This window comes from Eubalaena glacialis, chromosome 11 (genome assembly GCF_028564815.1).
Source record: "Eubalaena glacialis isolate mEubGla1 chromosome 11, mEubGla1.1.hap2.+ XY, whole genome shotgun sequence".
Taxonomy (NCBI): Eukaryota; Metazoa; Chordata; class Mammalia; order Artiodactyla; family Balaenidae; genus Eubalaena; species Eubalaena glacialis.
Window position 1 is genome coordinate 46,775,505 of NC_083726.1, and position 18,761 is coordinate 46,794,265.

General features: G+C 38.5%; 1 protein-coding gene and 1 pseudogene across 1 annotated transcript in view; both read right to left on the reverse strand.

Moving 5' to 3' along the window:
* The window catches only part of TPH2 (tryptophan hydroxylase 2), an 86,725-nt gene extending 85,798 nt beyond the window's left edge, over positions 1–927 (reverse strand). Inside the window, exon 1 of the mRNA XM_061204683.1 lies at positions 823–927. Within this exon, the coding sequence (XP_061060666.1) occupies positions 823–927 (105 nt within the window). The remainder of the gene's footprint in view (positions 1–822) is intronic.
* A 294-nt stretch (positions 928–1,221) lies between these two features.
* On the reverse strand, positions 1,222–6,507 carry LOC133101652 (E3 ubiquitin-protein ligase RNF114-like; annotated as a pseudogene).
* Positions 6,508–18,761: the final 12,254 nt, after the last annotated feature.

Below are 18,761 nucleotides of genomic sequence, written 5' to 3' on the forward strand. Positions count from 1 at the left end.
CATATTCGGAGCTACAATACTAAAACAGATTTTTCTATGATACAGACTAAATTGCAAATGGTTGATAAACTCTGGTAGACAGTAATGAAATATCATTTAATATTTTTAATAACTAGAAATCTGAATACATTTTTCTTTCACTATCTTTTTTATTAAATCCTATGACTATTACCCCATATCAGGATCTAAAATCCTGCAAAATATTACTTTTTCATTCTGTTATTATTTAAACACAGAAACTGCCTTAAACATTGAAATAAGTGGTGTATTGCTTTCATTACTCCATCAGTTAAACCGAAAAATAATGGAGTAATAAGGAACACAGGAAAACTTTTGAGAGGAATCTGATCTTTCTCTTATTCCAATAACTGGCACCTACAGACAAAAACAGAAAATATTACTTTGTGTTTAAAGACCAGGTTTTGTAGATGGAAGGGGGTACAGAAGACACAATAACCTTGCAGAAACCATAGAAATCTATTTAATTTCTTCTCCCTGTTCCAACTCATAATAAATGGCCTTTCAAAATTCTGCACACTTTTTTTTGGTTTTGATATAAGACATTGGTTTATACAACCTCTCATTCATAATGTTCGGGAACTTCTTTACTTTCAACTTATAAACTTTGAGGAAAGGAAGTTTAGCACGTAGCGATCAGGACACCCGCTTTACTTTATGGAGAGAGAAGGAAGAGTGGAGGCAGGTTAGACAGATGATAGAGGAAAGAATTGAGGTGTTTACAGCAGGTGTCCAAATGGCAAGGATAACTATCGCTACCCTAGAAAACACTCCTCTAGAGAGTGCCAGCTACTCAGTACTCACTGTTGAGCTGCCAAGCAGCAGATGCTCTTCAGGCACTGCTGAATCCAGAGAAAGCCCTCTTCTTGTCCAGTATTTACTAGAAAACATCATCATTGCCGGCTGCATGGATTCCGAAGTAATTTTCTCTCTCTGCAGCAGGGGGGACTAGAGGGGCAGTGGCAGCGCTGGTGGAGATTGAGAGAAGTGGCGTGCGAGCAGTGGACCTCTCAGGGCGCTGCCAAGAACCCTGGTGCTGAAGAAAAAGCAATGTGAATCTTCCCCTTTTCAGGCTCCTTTATATGAGTGACTGGGGACTGATGGAAGGCTGATTAGAAAGAAACTCATTTCTGGCTGCCGATGGCCACAGTCAGATTACAGACCTGAAGCCTGGGGTTATCTGTGTTTGTGGTGCTATTTGTTTCATAGGTCGAGTAGCGGTTTGGGCGTGGGTGGTGGAGAACAATATCTAACGGTGTTATTTGTAAAAGAAAACATCTATCCCCTGACATTAGCTCTCATCTCTCAAACCTGCTACTGGCAGGTTAACCTCAGCCTTTAGGTAACTATGAATTCAAAGTTTTCCAAGGAAAATAATTCAAGAAAGATCAGCACTGCAGAATCCCTAAGCCATTTTACTTTATGTTAATAAGCTTTTTCTGATCTGATGTGTTATGACTGTGTGTGTAATGGCGTTGATAAAATGCACTGCTTTCCAATCATGTGATGCCACTATGCAATGATGTTCGGGCAACTGTATTGTAAAGGAAATGTGAGGCTGTGATTTAGCCACATATAGATATAGTTGAGACACTAAGCCTAGAGTCTTCCTAAGTGGGAAGGAAAAGGAAATGAAATGCCCATATAGTCATTCCTTTGATGACTTGAAACTAGAACAAGTCCAACAATTTGAAATGCACAGATCAGTCGATGTACTTACTATTCAAACTTTAGTAAGTCATAAAATAACCATGGAAAATATTACCAGCCTCCTGAAGGATGGAAGACTCTTGACCAAATGGACTTGTTTGACTGTAAAACTAAACAAAACCTAGGACTGGCACTACTTGTCTACATAGAAAACAGGATGAAAAATTTTCAAAACAGGAATGGATGCGCAAAAATTAACTGGATTTTAATTGTTTCTGGAGTCTGGAGGGGACATAATTATTACTTGATCTAATCTTTGAAATATTAAATATTTGGCTTGAATTTCCTCTAAAAATCAGCTCTGATAACCTAATAGGAAAGTGAAGTTTAAATACGTTGATTGGGACTTCCCTGGTGGTCCAGTGGTAAAGAATCCACCTTACAATGAAGGGGATGCGGGTTCGATCCCTGGTCAGGGAAGTAAAATCCCACATGCCACAGGGCAACTAAGCCCACGTGCCACAGCTGCTGAGCCCACGCGCTCTGGTACCCGCACACCACAACTAGAGAAGAGGCACGCCACAACTAGAGAGAAGCCCGCGCACCACAACAAAGAGCTCACGCCGCAATGAAACATCCCGCACGCCTCAGTGAAGATCCCGTGTGCCTCAACTAAGAAAACCTGACGCAGCCAAAAATAAATAAATATTAAATCAATAAATACATTGAAGTAATAATAATAATAGTTAATATTACTGAGTGCTTAGTATTTGCCAATTCCTATTCTAAACACTTTTTTAGATAAAAATGTGATTCATCATCACAACAACACTTACAATGCAGTAACTATTATTTCCATTTTATATACGGAGAAACTGGGGCACAAAGAATTTAGGTAACTTGCCAAAGGTTTACACAATTAAAAAGTGGCTGAGGCAGGATTTAAGTTCAGGCAGTCTGGCTCCGAAATCCATGCTCTCAACTATCACATTACACAGCCCCTTGAGTATTCCAAACAAGGTAACTCAAGAAAGTAGGTAACTTTCAAGAAAGTACTTTCAAGAAAGTAGGTAACAAGGTCACTCAAAGTAGACTCAAGAAACCATACATGGATTACTTCAGCTAGAACAGGATTTGGGAAGCTGTGTAATTTTGGGAAGCTGTAAAGATTTGCTAAGCACTCACTCTGTTAGCCACTGAAACTACGTCCCGGGGATGCAAAGATAAATGAGATACAGTACCTACCCTCAAGCAAATCACAGACTAGCTGAAAGAAATATACGTGCAAATAAATAAGTGAAATAAAATACATTGAATTCTCTACAGAAGACGTTAGAAGCACAGAGGACAGAGTGCTCAATGTTATTGATATTTCTAATAAGATGAGTTTCCAGAAAGTGATATTTGTTATGTTCTGGCTTTTAAAAGGAAAAATTTTATAAATAAATTTCATAATTTATCCAAAAAAAGAAGTAATATTCAGTGAGTCACCAACTCCTTGTTGATTCTTATTTTGACATTCCTTTTTCTAGTCATAACTGCCACCACTCTAGTTGAAGCCTTTATCAATTTTCTTCCCTCTAACAGACTTTCCTGCCTAGACTACATCCTACTAAGGTATCATTTTCATTAGCCTATAGTCCCAAAACAAAAATAATAAATGCTTCCTTTTTAAATATAAATTTTTTATCCTGGCATTCAAATTTCCAAATAATCAGTCCTTCAATCTGTCTTTCAAGTTTAATATTTGTCTTCCAAAAACTTATCTTCCCTTGGTGTTCCTTTTTCTACCTCTCTGAAATTTTTTCTTTTTTTTTTGTTTTTTGTTTTTTGTTTTTCTTTTAAATTGCTTCTTAAATTTGGTGTTCCCCAGGGTTTTATTCTTGACTCTCTTCTCAAACAATATATTGTGAGTGAAGCTATATCACATAGATTCAGTTATTTGACAATACCTAAATCTCTATAACCAGCTTAGGTCTCATATCAAGTTTTAAACCCATATACTCAAATGCTTATTGGACAGCTTCACTTGGCCATTCACATGCAATATGTATAAGATCTAACTTCGAAGAGTCTTTTTTTCTTAAATTGCTATTATTTATGTGTGGTCTGGTTCATTGAATGACACAATAATTTACCCAGTCCCCCAAGTCAGAAACTTGGGAGTTATTCTGGCACCTTTTTATCTGCTCCCCCATCCAAGTAGACATGTTGTCCTATGGATTTTACATCTTAACATCTCTTTTTCTTCTCACTGCATGTTTAATGCTATTGCCTTAATCCAGGTCATAATCTCCTGGCTATATTTCAACTCCTAAGTGGTTTATGCCTTCAGTCTTAAAGTCCTCCTCTGAGCTGCTACTTTTCTAAAATACCAGTCTGGTTATGCTATTGCTTTGCACAAAGCCCTTCCAATTGATCTCTTTCCCCTACAGGATAAGGTGATAAAGTGAAAAGCCCACTGAATGCCATTCAAGGTTTATCAGGATTGGGATCCCACTTTCCTCTTCGGTCTTATCTTTCACTGGCACCCTTGCCCCAAACCCACACTCCATCGTTGTTGAGCAACAACAGTTCTCTATATATTGTCTTATATTAATTCTCTCTACCTGGAATCACCTCCTTACTATCTCCCATTCCATTCCAGTTAACAAATACAAACGTATTTTTAAATATTCAGCTCGGGCAACACCTCCTAGAAGCCTCTTTCAACTCCCCTAAGGTATTGGGTTGGCCAAAAGTTTTATTCGGTTTTTTTCTATAAGGTGGCTGTAGTAGCACTTAGTTGTCTTTAACTTCATTCAAAACAATTTTGTTAGATTGTATGTGACAGCTGTCATATCAGCATGTATTTTAAAAAAGACATCAAAATTGGTGAATTTTTGTGTAGCCATTTTAATATTAAAGATGGAAGAAAAAAAGCAACATATTCGGCATATTATGCTTTATTATTTCAAGAAAGGTAAAAACACAACCAAAATGCAAAAAAAGATTTGTGCATTGTATGGAGAAGGTGCTGTGACTGACTGAATGTGTCAAAAGTGCTTTGCGAAGTTTTGTGCTGGAGATTTCTCACTGGACGATGCTCCATGGTCAGGTAGACCAGCTGAAGTTGATAGTGATCAAATTGAGACATTAACTGAGAACAATCAACATTATACCATGCAGGAGATAGCCTGCAAAATACTCAAAATATCCAAATCAAGCACTGAAAATCATTTGCACCAGTTTGGGTATTTTAATCGCCTTGATGTTTGGGTTCCACATAAGTTAAGCAAAAAAAACCCTCCTTGACGGTATTTCCGCATGTGATTCTCTACTTAAATGTAATGAGGGCTTCCCTGGTGGCGCAGTGGTTAAGAATCCACCTGCCAATGCAGGGGACACGGGTTCAAGCCCTGGTCCGGGAAGAGCCCACATGCCGCGGAGCAACTAAGCCCGTGCGCCACAGCTACTGAGCTTGCGCTCTAGAGCCTACGAGCCACAACTACTGAGCCTGCATGCCACAATTACTGAAGCCCGCGTGCCTAGAGCCCGTGCTCTGCAACAAGAGAAGCCACTGCAATGAGAAGCCCGCGCACCACAGCGAAGAGTAGCCCCCGCTCACTGCAACTAGAGAAAGCCTGTGCACAGCAACAAAGACCCAATGCAGCCAAAAATAAATAAAATAAATAAATTTTAAAAAACCAAAACGAATAAATGTAATGAAAACATTCTGTTTTTAAAACAAATTGTGACGGGCGATGAAAAGTGGGTACTGTACAAGAATATGGAATGGAAGAGATCGTGGGGCAAGCGAAATGAACCACCACCAAACACACCAAAGGCCGGTCTTCATCCAAAGAAGGTGATGTTGTGTATATGGTGGGATTGGAGGGGAGTCCTGTATTATGAGCTCCTTCCGGAGAACCAAACAATTAATTTCAACAAGTACTGTTCCCAGTTAGACCAACTGAAAGCAGTACTCGACGAAAAGCATCCAGAATTAGTCAACAGAAAACACATAATCTTCTGTCAGGATAACGCAAGACCGCATGTTTCCTTGATGACCAGGCAAAAACTGTTACAGCTTGGCTGGGAAGTTCTGATTCATCCGCCATATTCACCAGACATTGCACCTTCAGATTTCCATTTATTTCGGTCTTTACAAAATTACCTTAATGGAAAAATTTTCAATTCCCTGGAAGACTAAATGGCACCTGGAACAGTTCTTTGCTCAAAAAGATAAAAAGTTTTGGGGAAACAGAATTATGAACTTGCCTGAGAAAAATGGCAGAAGGTAGTGGAACAAAAGGGTCTCCCCAGGGCATCAAGGCACATATTGGACAAACCACAGATTTGGTGTCTGTGCTATGGGATAACTTGCAGTGTTCCACAAGTCCTTTTTGATCAAAATTCTTCTCGGGGCAGTAAGGACAAGGAGAAGTATAACGGTTTGGGACATTCCTTGGCTGAAGGGATGCATCCTTGGTGGTGGTGTTCACACCTTCCATGATGTAATTCTGGTATTTGGAACATGTAGCCACGTGCGCCCAGATCTTGGATGGGAAGAAGTTTTTAGGGCAGTCATGGCAAGAAGTCTCTGTGCTTGTGCTATCAATCTGTCGCTGGAGCTCCAGGGCTCCGAAGCCAGGTGCTAGAGTGCTGCGACACACTCCACACTTCTTTGGTTTCAGACATTCCTGCAGGCATGCAGAGCAAAAGACGTGTCCACGGGGCACCTGAACTGGCTTCTAGCCACACGGGACACTGGAAGCAGCCCAGGGGCTCGGCCTCCGCCAGGGGCCCCAGCCTGGCCAGCAACACACTACCCTCTCGGTCCTGTGGCTGCGCCATCATTTTGCCGCCCAGGAGCGCAGGGCAAAGGCAGAGGAGGTGGGGGGGGGGGGGAGCGGGAGGTGGAGGGGGAGGAGGAGGAGGAGCCTGAGGGGGAGGGGCGAGGACCTATTACTTCGGAAATAGGTGAATTCCAATATAAGAAAAAGACTAAATTATCAAGCTTTCATGTTGTAAATAGTAGTATTTCCACTATTTCTGAAGAAGGAATGTTTTGGGGAAAAAACAGGAGTTTTAGGGACAGTGAATTTGAGTTGACTGCAGTACTATCAAGTGACTTTAAATAGCATGCAATTATAAATGTGAGACTGGAATTTGGGAAATAGATTAGAGCTGGCAACAGAAATTTGAGAGTAATTCAGTGATGTTAGCTGATGTTGGACATGAACTCTCCAAATAAAAGAATACATAGAGAGAAAAACCCTCTCTAGAGAGATTGGAACCCTTTTGCACTATTGGGGGACACATAAAATGGTATAGCCACTGTGGAAAACAGTAAAGCGCCTCCTCAAAAAAGTAAAAGCATGGGGCTTCCCTGGTGGCGCAGTGGTTAAGAATCCACCTGCCAATGCAGGGGACACGGGTTCGAGCCCTGGTCCGGGAAGATCCCACATGTCGCAGAGCAACTAAGCCCGTGTGCTACAACTACTGAGCCTGCACTCTAGAGCCTTGCCAGCCACAACTACTGAAGCCTGTGTGGCACAACTACTGAAGCCTGTGTGCCTAGAGCCTGTGCTCTGCAACGAGAAGCCACCGCAATGAGAAGCCCTCGCACGGCAATGAAGAGTAGCCCCCGTTCACCACAACTAGAGAAAGCCTGCACACAGCAACGAAGACCCAATGCAGCCAATAAATAAATAAAATAAATCTATTAAAAAAAAAAGTAAAAGCAGAATTACCGTACAATTTAGCAATCCCACTTCTGAAAGAATTGAAAGCAGGGACTCAAAGAGATATTTCTGCACCCGTTAATAGCATTGTTATTCACAAGAGCTAAAAGGCTGAAGCAGCACAAGTGTCTATCAGTGAATGAAGGGATAAACAAAACATGGTATATACATACAATGGAAAGTTATTCAGCCATAAAAAGGAAGGAAATTCTGACAAATGTTGTAACATGGATGAACCTTGAGGACATTATGCTAAGTGAAATAAGTCAGTCACAAAAAGACAAATACTGTATGATTCCTTTTATACGAAGTATCTAGAGTAGTTGAACTCACAAGCAAAATGGAGCTTGCCAGGGGCTGGGGGGAGTGGAAAATGGGGTACAGAGTTTGCTTTACAAGATAAAAAGTTCTGGAGGTTGGTTGCACAACAGCGTGAATGTACTTAACACCACTGAACCATGCACTTAAAATTGGTTAAGAAGGTAAATTTTATGTTATGTGCATTTTACCACAATCTAAAGTTTTTAAAATAATAAATATACAGAGAACCCAGGAACTAAACCACGAAAGATGCTCACAATTAAAGGCAGAATGAAAAAGAGAAGTCGTCAAAGTAAAAAGATGATTAAAGGAGGTGAAACATAGAAAGGAGATAAGATAAAACTTGTGGTCAACGGTTTCAACTAGAACAGAGAAGAGGAAAAGAATGAGAACTACAGAAAGACCACTAGATTTGGTGATGGAACTGTCACTGGTGACCTTAAAGACTGCAGTTTTAACAAGAGAGAGGAAATAAAACCCAGATTACAGGAGTTAAAGGGTGTGGGTGCTGAAGTGTAGGCAAGAGGTCTAGATCATTTGTATGAGATTTTAAAGGACTCTTTCTAATTGAGTGTAGATTTCACTATTTTTGCTCCCTCCAGAAATCCTACTAAAGCAACAGTAAAAGATTTCCTTTCCTTTTTAAGGCACAGAAGAGTAGCACAAATTGGAGAAACAACAGCAACAAAAAATTGAAAGCTTAAAAGGAGATGAACAAATGATCAAAGACTTTGCAGACATGAGAAAGCTGAACCCTAAGCTATCAATGAAGAAGACTGAGAAGCAACTCAGTTAACACTGTCGAATCCCCTAAAGGCTCAAATACCTCTTGAAGTGGAGGTAAATGGAGACCGAAAAAGAATGGCTCAAAGACTGTTTAAGAAGCTGTGAAACAATTTCAAGACTTAACAACAGTTAGACTAATCAAAACAGTGTGGTACTACAAGACGATAGACATACAGGTTAATGGAATAGAATTTAGAGTTCGGAAATAAACTCTTACATTTACGGTCAATTGATTTTCAACAAAAGTGCTAAGGCAATTCAATAGCGAAAGAATAACTTTGGATATCCCCATGAAAAACAATGAAGTCAGACTCCTACGGAAGGGGAGCAGGACCCTATGGTCCTTGCCCCCCATGTCTTCAGGCTGCCTTTTATCTGTGGAAAAACTTTAGCCAAAGTATAAGTTTAACCAGAGAAGTGAGAAAATGCAGAAACAAAGGAAAATAGTCAAAGGAGACCAAATAATAATAGTTCAGTCATTAAGCACAGTCAAGGACGTTTAGTTCCTCCTCAAGGGCTGTAGATAATATTCTGAGCCATATCCTGAGGGCTGTCTTAAAGATACTGAAACCCCCAGCAGGTGGAAGAAGTTAACTACATGATGACCAGGCTGCAGCCATGACGTTGAGCTGCCACAATTCCGAGAACTGGCCTCAAAGAAATGGAAACAAACCGATCCTAGAACTGAAGATTAACTGTACTTAAATCAAGATGACGCTGGTCAGACCACCAATGACCAACTTCAAGATGACTGTCAGAGCAGACTGTGCTGTTTCTGCACGTAGCCCCTCCCTCTGTCTATAACAGCTCTTGCCCACTGTCAGTGGGGGGGAGTCGGCCTTTGGACAGACGTCCGTCCTACACCCCACCCCCACCCCCCAGTTGCCAGCATCCAAAATAAAGCAGTTTCCTTTCCACTGACCTTGCCTCTTTTATTTTTAAATTTTTTTACTTTTTTTTTTTAACATCTTTATTGGAGTATAATTGCTTCACAATGGTGTGTTAATTTCTGCTGTATAACAAAGTGAATCAGCTATACATATACATACATCCCCATATCCCCTCCCTCTTGTGTCCCCCTCTCACCCTCCCTATCCCACCCCTCTAGGCGGACACAAAGCACTGAGCTGATCTCCCTGTGCTATGCGGCTGCTTCCCACTAGCTATCTGTTTTACATTTGGTAGTGTGTGTATGTCCATGCCACTCTCTCACTTCGTCCCAGCTTACCCTTCCCCCTCCCCGTGTCCTCAAGTCCATTCTCTATGTCTGCATCTTTATTCCTGTCCTGCCCCTAGGTTCTTCAGAACCTTTTGTTTTTTGTTTTTAGATTCCATATATATGTTTGAATACAGTATTTGTTTTTCTTTCTGATTTACTTCACTCTCTATGACAGACTCTAGGTCCATCCACCTCACTACAAATAACTCAATTTCGTTTCTTTTTATGGCTGAGTAATATTCCATTGTGTATATGTGCCACATCTTCTTTATCCATTCATCTGTCGATGGACACTTAGGTTGCTTCCATGTCCTGGCTATTGTAAATAGTGCTGCAATGAACATTGTGGTACATGACTCTTTTTGAATTATGGTTTTCTCAGGGTATATGCCCAGTAGTGGGATTGCTGGGTCATATGGTAGTTCTATTTTTAGTTTTTTAAGGAACCTCCATACTGTTCTCCATAGTGGCTGTATCAATTTACATTCCTACCAACAGTGCAAGAGGGTTCCCTTTTCTCCTCACCCTCTCCAGCATTTATTGTTTGTAGATTTTTTGATGACAGCCATTCTGACTGGTGTGAGGTGATACCTCACTGTAGCTTTGATTTGCATTTCTCTAATGATTAGAGATGTTGCGCACCCTTTCATTTGTCTGTTGGCAATCTGTGTATCTTCTTTGGAGAAACGTCTCTTTAGGTCTTCTGCCCATTTTTGGATTGGGTTGTTTGTTTTTTTGATATTGAGCTGCATGAGCTGCTTGTGTATTTTGGAGATTAATCCTTTGTCAGCTGCTTCATTTGCAAATATTTTCTCCCATTCTGAGGGTTGTCTTTTTGTCTTGTTTATGGTTTCCTTTGCTGTGCAAAAGCTTTTAAGTCTCATTAGGTCCCACTTGTTTATTTTTGTTTTTATTTCCATTTTTCTAGGAGGTGGATCAAAAAGGATCTTGCTGTGATTTATGTCAAAGAGTGTTCTGCCTATGTTTTCCTCTAAGAGTTTTATAGTGTCTGGCCTTACATTTAGGTCTTTAATCCATTTTGAGTTTATTTTTGTGTATGGTGTTAGGGAGTGTTCTAATTTCCTTCTTATACACATAGCTGTCCAGTTTTCCCAGCACCACTTATTGAAGATCGCCTCTTTATTGGCTTTTGAGCAGCGAGCAGTCGGCAAGCAGCTGGGCCCCACTTTCGGTTACACTACCTTGCTTCATACACAAAAATTAACTCGAAATGGATCACTGACCTCAATTTAAGAGTTAAAACTGTAACACTAGTAAGAAAACATAGGAGTATCTTCATGACCTTGGATTAGGCAATTTTTTCTTAGATATGATAAAAGCATAAGCAACCAAATGTAAAGATAAGTCTGATTTCATCAAAATTAAAAACTTTGTGCCTCAAAGGACATCATAAAGAAAATTAAAAGACAACCCACAGTATTGGGGAAAATATTTATAAATCATGTATCTCAAAGGAGACAGTATCCAGAATATATAAGGAACTCTACCAACTCAACAATGAAAAAACAAGTAAACCAATTTTTAAATGGACAAAGCATTTGAACAGACATTTCTCCAAAGACTACATAGACAATAAGCACATGGAAAGATGTTCAACATCATTAGTCATTAGAAAAATGCAAATCAAACACAAAAAGAGATACCACTTTATAAACCACTAGGATGGCTAAGATAAAACAGACAGACAAGTACTGGAAGGAAGTGGAAAAACTGCAGGCTTCATACATTGTTGGCAGGATTGAAAAATGATACAGCCACTTTGTTTGGTAGTCCTTCAAAATGTTAACTATCAAGTTACCATATGACCCAGCAATCTTACTCCTAGATGTATGTTACAACAGTGTGGTCACTTTGGAAAAATGTTTGGCATTTCCTCAAAAAGTTAACCCTAGAGTTACCATGACTCAGCAATTTTACTCTTAGGTATACACCTAAAATGAAAACATATGTTCACACAAAAACTTGTACGTGAATGTTCATAGCAACATTATTCATAATAACCAAAAAAACAAAATTCCTAATAATTCAAATATCAACTACTGAGAAGACAAAACAAAACATGGTATGTCCATAAATGGTAATATAAAGGAAGGAAGTACTGAAATGTGTTAGGACATAAATGAACCTTGAAAACATCTACTAAGTGAAAGAAGCCAGTCACAAAAGACCACATATTGTATGATTCCATTTATATAAAATGTCTAGAAGAGGCAAAAAGAAACCAGAAAAGGGATGAGGGAGAGGAGAGACAGACAGACAGACAGAAAGTAGATTAGTGGTTGCCAGGGGCTGGAGGGAGTCGGGAGGTAGGAATGACTACTACCGCGTACAGAGTTTCTTCTGACGGTGATGAAAATATTCTAAAATTAGATATTGGAATAGGTGCACAACTCTGTGAATATATTAAAAACTAGTGAACTGCACACTTTAAAAGAGTGAATTTTATGGCACATAAATTATATCCTAATGAAACTGTTATTTTTTTTAAAGGCAGTTAAAACCCCATATTCCCTTCTATTCTACATAGCCAAGCCACTTCCCCTCCTGCTCCCAGGTAGATGAATGGAGCTTATTCTCCGGGCACGGTAAAACAGAGGGCCTCTGGTTTGAAGGGCACTAGACGTGGTTGAGAATAGTATCACTCTGAGAGGTAATGGGAAAAGCTTGGAGACTCTGACCAGGAAAAAAGGAAAAACCTAAAAATACATTAAGAGCTCTGAACAAAATGGAACAATCAGATTACCCTATGGTAAAGCCCCCGTAGTTGACAAGCCCCAATTTAAACATTTGGTAGATTAGATTAGTGACAATTATATATAAAATCAGCAAAAAAAAAAAAAACCCCAAAAAAAAAAACAAAAAACCTTAATAAGAATTAACCCCCAAAGAAAAATGAAAGGGCCAAAGAAAGACATGTCTCAGCTAAGAACTGCATTGCCCTAACCAATATTATATCAACTATATTGGAAGATGGAACAATAAAGAAGGGTATATTGTGGGAACTGAGGGGAGGGGGAAGAAAGTTAAGTCTCCATCTTTGAAGACAGGGAGTCAATGGATAATTCTTCAAACTGGAAATTAAAGTAGGAGCAATACAAGCATATCACAGCATTGAGAGATATGGAAATAAACACCAAAAGAATCGGCTGTAAGTTGAAAGTCTTGCCACTGGGAGGAGGAACTGGAGGGTAGGGAGAAGGAAAAAAAATTCTCGTAACAACAAATCTTGTGGAAACCATGTGCATGTGTGATGTTGATGACAAAAATTAAAACTTTTAAAAATACACTATACTACAGAGAAATAGGGCATTGGTTTTGATAAACCTGAGTTTAAATCTTAGCTCTGCCACTTACCTAGCTGTGTTTGAGGACATGTTATGTCACATTTCTCAGCCTTCATTTCTGTAATACAGGGCGATAATACCTACATTTTTTTTCTTTATAAATTTATTTATTTTATTTATTTATTTTGGCTGCATTGGGTCTTCGTTGCTGCGTGCAGGCTTTCTCCAGTTGCAGCGAGCAGGGGCTACTCTTCATTGCAGTGCGTGGGCTTCCCATTGCAGTGGCTTCTCTTGTTGCGGAGCTCGGGCTCTAGGCATGCAGGCTTCAGTAGTTGTGGCTCGTGGGCTCTAGAGCGCAGGCTCAGTAGTTGTGGCACACGGGCTTAGTTGCTCCGCGGCATGTAGGATCTTCCAGGACCAGGGCTCAAACCCATGTCCCCTGCATTGGCAGGCAGATTCTCAACCACTGCGCCACCAGGGAAGTCTTAATACCTACATCTTATAGGGCTATTATGCCGATTAAATTGGATGTGTATAAAGTGCTTATCACAGTGTCTGGCAGATACTAAATGCTCAAAGTGTTAGTTATCTTCCTATCCTTCACTGATTCTGAAGCCAGAGTGATATAAATAGGGGAATGGTTTGGAATCTTTGGCAGAAATTAAGGAGATACGTATACCTAGGTTTTGATGAAGTGACTGTCCTTAAGAGTCCATGATAACCAGGCAGCCAACAGTCATAAGAAGAGCCTACAGAATTGGCTTGGACCAAGCAGTTACAGAGCCCAAGAGTCAGAAAGTGGGAAAGTATAAGGTGAGATATTGCCAGATAAGGAGACCTTCAAACACAAGATCTTACCGATGAAGAGGGCCATGTGATCGTGAATGGCCATGCTGATAAACAGCTGACAGATGAGACAAGGTCCAGGAAATTAGGGAAGTTTTATGTTAAGGGCATCAATGAGTCCTCTACGTAGGTATCTGTCCTACTGAAGACAGTTGTAAAAACAAGAGAGAAATAATATAAGCCAGTCCTTAAACCACCTGGAAAATGGAAGTAGATCCTAGGAGGCTGAAGACTTCTAGGAAAAAGATAAGGAAAAGGTGATATAAATAAACAAAGGAGTATCCACGGTGCACAACTGGGTGAGACCAATCTTTCCACTCCTATCAACTTCCCCCACTACACATACATACTTCCATTTGTAGGCAAAAGATGAGAGACCCCGAGGACTTCTTACTCTTCCCTCCCTCCCTCACCACTCACCCTCGCCACCCTGGCCAAATAAAAATCCAACTGGGAATAAAATGTCATCAAAGGAAAGCTAAGCTTCAGAGATGTAAAGAAATGGGGAAGGATAAAAGGAAATAAACTGAAAGTAAGAAAGAATTCTCCTGGTCATTCCCCAAGGTGAACGGAGAAGGCAGGTGAATTTATTAAAGGATAGATACGGGATGTGAGAGTACGGAGATATTTGGAAAAAAATCAATAGTGATTACTTTGAGATTGGGAATCAACAAAAAGTCTGATCTCTTTCCCTTAAGTAGCTTGTCTTTTTGGTTTTAAGCCATCATTCCAGCCTATCAAGTTTGTGTCACAAGCAAATTTGACATGTATGCCTTCTAGCCTTAAAGTACATTGAATAGGAGAAGAGAAAAGGCTGAACTTTATAGCACAAAACCAACCTAACAATCAGTTTGGTTGGATTTTTTTTCCCATTGACATTTGACTCCTAGAGCTTACAGGGTACATTTTAGGTTCTTTGGCAGGAATTGTTCACTATTACTACCATCCACTCCTAATTCCTCCAACCTAACCACATGAATACCATACCAAAATAAATTTATGCCATAGCTAAAGTATTTTCTTGATTTGGTAGTATACTATCAATAAAAGGAAATGAAATGAGCCTGCCATGACTAACTTTTAAGAAACTCAAGCAGGCTTCTACGTAACAGCATTTTCTTTTCAACATATTCACAAACCAACGTCACGTACATAGTTAATGAAGTTGTCATCTATACTGTTAAGTATCTACAAATGAATTTAAAAAAAAAAAAAAAGGTAGCAGTACGGGGGGAAAAAGCCTTAGGCTCACCTGAGACCTTAGAAGATCCCACGCTTTGAATGAGAAGTCTTCATAAAATTGGTTATGCCATGATAGTCAGAATGAGGGATGGGCCTGTGCTCACATGAAGAAAAGCTCCAAGCTATATCAACTCAAGTGGCCTCCACCACTTCAACCCGTACTACAGCAGATGAAAGTGAGCCTGCAACACCCATGGAAAAGAGATACACAATTTGGCCATACAACATCTAAAGCAATCTAAAAACAGCTCTAGTTTTTTTTTAAAGCAGTCTACTAACCCATTGGGTCTGGTACCTCCAGACTAGTGTGGTGTTGGAAATATCTATTATTAACTGTTACAGCAAAAGCCCATTTCTGAAGTTGATAGTCTTCTTAATTAAAAAAAGCTGAAAGAGAACTGGACTGCTCATTGATCACAGCTAAGCTTACTGGAATTTGTTCTTTTCACTCTGTCTACTTTTTCACATAGAGAGAGATGTGAGGAACAATATACCACATAGATATTTGAGGAGAAACATATTTAACAGCCGACCTATTATTCTAACATTTCAATTCTAACTTTAGGGATTGAACTACATTAGGCAAATATGGTATTTCTGATTCCTGATAGTTCTTGAAGAAGAGACTTAGATTACAATCAGTTTTTCTTTACAGTGACTTTGTTAACAATGTAGCTTCCCATGGGCTAAAAGAGTGCTTTTGGATAACCCAAAAGTTATAGAAGTATGTCCAATCGCACTGCCCTACCCCACTCCACCTTTGCATCTAAGGATGACACACTGTTTTTCCCTAAGTCAAGACAGATAACCTGAAAAATAGGAGTCTATTTATAAAACAGTGAGAAAAATACTTGCAATCAGAGCAATCCTCAAAAATCTACAACTTAAAACTCGCATATTATAAGGACCCAAAGGGAGAATAGGCCAAATACATTATATCATTCAAATGGCAGTATTCACATTGAAAGTACAAATAAGTACAGATGTTTAGTACTGGATAATCACATTAGACACTGATGGAAACCTTTCAGATTCATCTCAAATTTAATCCTGTTTCATGTTCAGAAATAAAATGACACTGAAAGTTTGTCTTCAAAATGTAAGAATGGAGGGGGAACCTATGGGCTAAGATGACTGTCATCACTTTTTACTAAAAATGGTGACCAGAACTAGGGCAAATCCACCTGAGAAAAATCAAGGAACTACTTTCTAAAAACTTAAGGACTTGCCTACCTGACCATAAGTCAAAATGTTAAACTATAAAATACACTATATAATGCCAGTTCTCTAACTTCAGGGAGGCTCAGGAACCACATGGAAGCCTGTTAAAATGCAGATTCCTTAACCTCACTTCCAAAGATTCTGATTCTGTAGCTCTCAAGTAGAGCCTGGACATGTATTTTGACAATACAGACCAAGAATTTGGAAATGAGCACTCTAAAGATATTTTAATTAATGGAGGTTCAGCACATAAAATCATTTAGCGTGGGTCAAATTACGTCATTATCCTCACATTATACAATTTATAACAATGGTTTTCAACTTTTGGGGAAAATCAGAGAAACTTTTGAGAAACTATATTACCTTTCCTCCAAAATACGCATGTATACTCACAAGATTTCAAATACAATAAGAGGTTCATGCATCTTCTGAAACCCCAAGTAAAGAAATGCAAGCTGGAATGATGTTACCTATTACATAGTTACACACAAAGTCAAGTGAAATTCTAGGTTCTTCAGTAAACATTTTGGGTTACTTTATACAAAGTATCTTTGATAATGGGCATAATTACATCAATTTCCCGTAAGAATTAGTTGGCATCCATAAAAACCTTTGGAAAGGTCAGGTTCAGCAAGAATCACTATCATTCTCAAAAAGTTGTTTTCCTTACTCCAAAAAGCTTTAGTCATCACCAAGTTTCTAACATTATAAAGAGGTGAAGAATCCTCGACACATGAAACAATCAAAATAGGAATCATCTCCAATGCAAAAAGGTTTCCCATAGACTCCTATCAGAACTGAAAATATGTTTTACAGCTAAATTACTTGAATTTTAACTTTAAATATCACATAATATAGCACACAATATTTTACATGTTATCGGCACGGACAGAGCATCTTGTGAAAACTGAAACAAATCTTTAAAAAGTTAGACTAAGACATTTACCTGAACTATCTATTTTAGCAATATCAAACAGCTCAAGTTCACATGGTATTTGCTAACTGGATTTTGAGGACTCTAATTAAGTAAGACTTTACTTAGCACTACATTAGTATCATTTCCATATAAAAAATGGGCTAAAGAGAAATTCAGACTGTTTAGTAAAAATGTTTTTAACAAGTAGCTTTAAAATAATAGAACTTGACAAAAGTTCAACTTACTAAATGTATTACGATTTTTTAAAACTCTGAAGTAGATATTATATTACGTAGTAGAAAAAAACTCCCCAAAAGCCCCTATCCAGGAAGAACAAGAAGGACATCAAGATGTTCTCAGCAATTTCCTCAACAGCAGGAAATGAAAGGCTGGAGATGCCAAGGTTTTGATCAGTTTACTTTTTTTTTCTCTGAATAGGCTGACTCATTATTAACTGATGAAAGATAACACACATATGATATTAAAAACTAAAAATCTAATGGTTCTACTATCATGACTGTCAGTTAATGCTCAAGTAAGAAAAAAGTTCTTTTGGTTCCCTAGCTCTCTGGGGAAAAAAAAAAAAAATCTACCTACTGGACCATTTTAGAACTGTGTAGCTTTTATTTTACATTATTAACATCAATTGTAGGAAGCTGCTTTACAGATTCAGATAATTATATCCTCCAAGGCAACACTATGCCCAATTTCATGCTAATGAAAAGTTTCTTTAGTTCTATAAAGGGTCATGTTTCTTGCTTATTTCCACAACTCATTCAAATGATTGTTTCTATCACATAAAAATATAAGATGCACTGGGGCCCATCTTGGATTTTTTTCTTCTGATGAAAAACTAGCAGATTATTTCTAGGTGTAATTTAACTGAAAACACTACTTCAACTTCAAATTTATTTTAATGATATGTACAGAACTTAACAAATTACAATTAAAATGGAATCAGTTATGTTAATTACACATAACTTAATATCATGCAACACTGCATGGTAAAAACAACAGCTTCATTCATATACAAAAAAGTATTATTTTGAGACTCATGAATAGTATATTGAAATTTTTTGACATAAGCTTTTTGTAAAGAGTATTTCATAAAAATTTAAAGACCTGATTAATCAGTTAATACATTATTAGGAAAGATAGTAAACTTTATTAGTAAAGTGAGACTACAAGCAATTAACTTGAAAATTATACCAGATACAGGGTTGGATGTAGTCTCATGAAATAAATGTTTGGTTAAGAAAATAGTTTTGAAAAAGATCTCATATTGAAGCTATGTATTAACTTTGTGAAATCAGGTTATATAAATCAATAGTCTAGTTTATTCAGTTAAAGAAAATATGCCTATCCTTTCTTATACTCATAAATAAGTACTTATACAGTCTTTATATACAAGTGAAGAAAAATTCAATGTAAAAAATATACTGCCAATCCACTTCTTATGGTTGAAATAGCTCTTTATCTACACATTAAATTGCATTGATGAAAATGGCCAA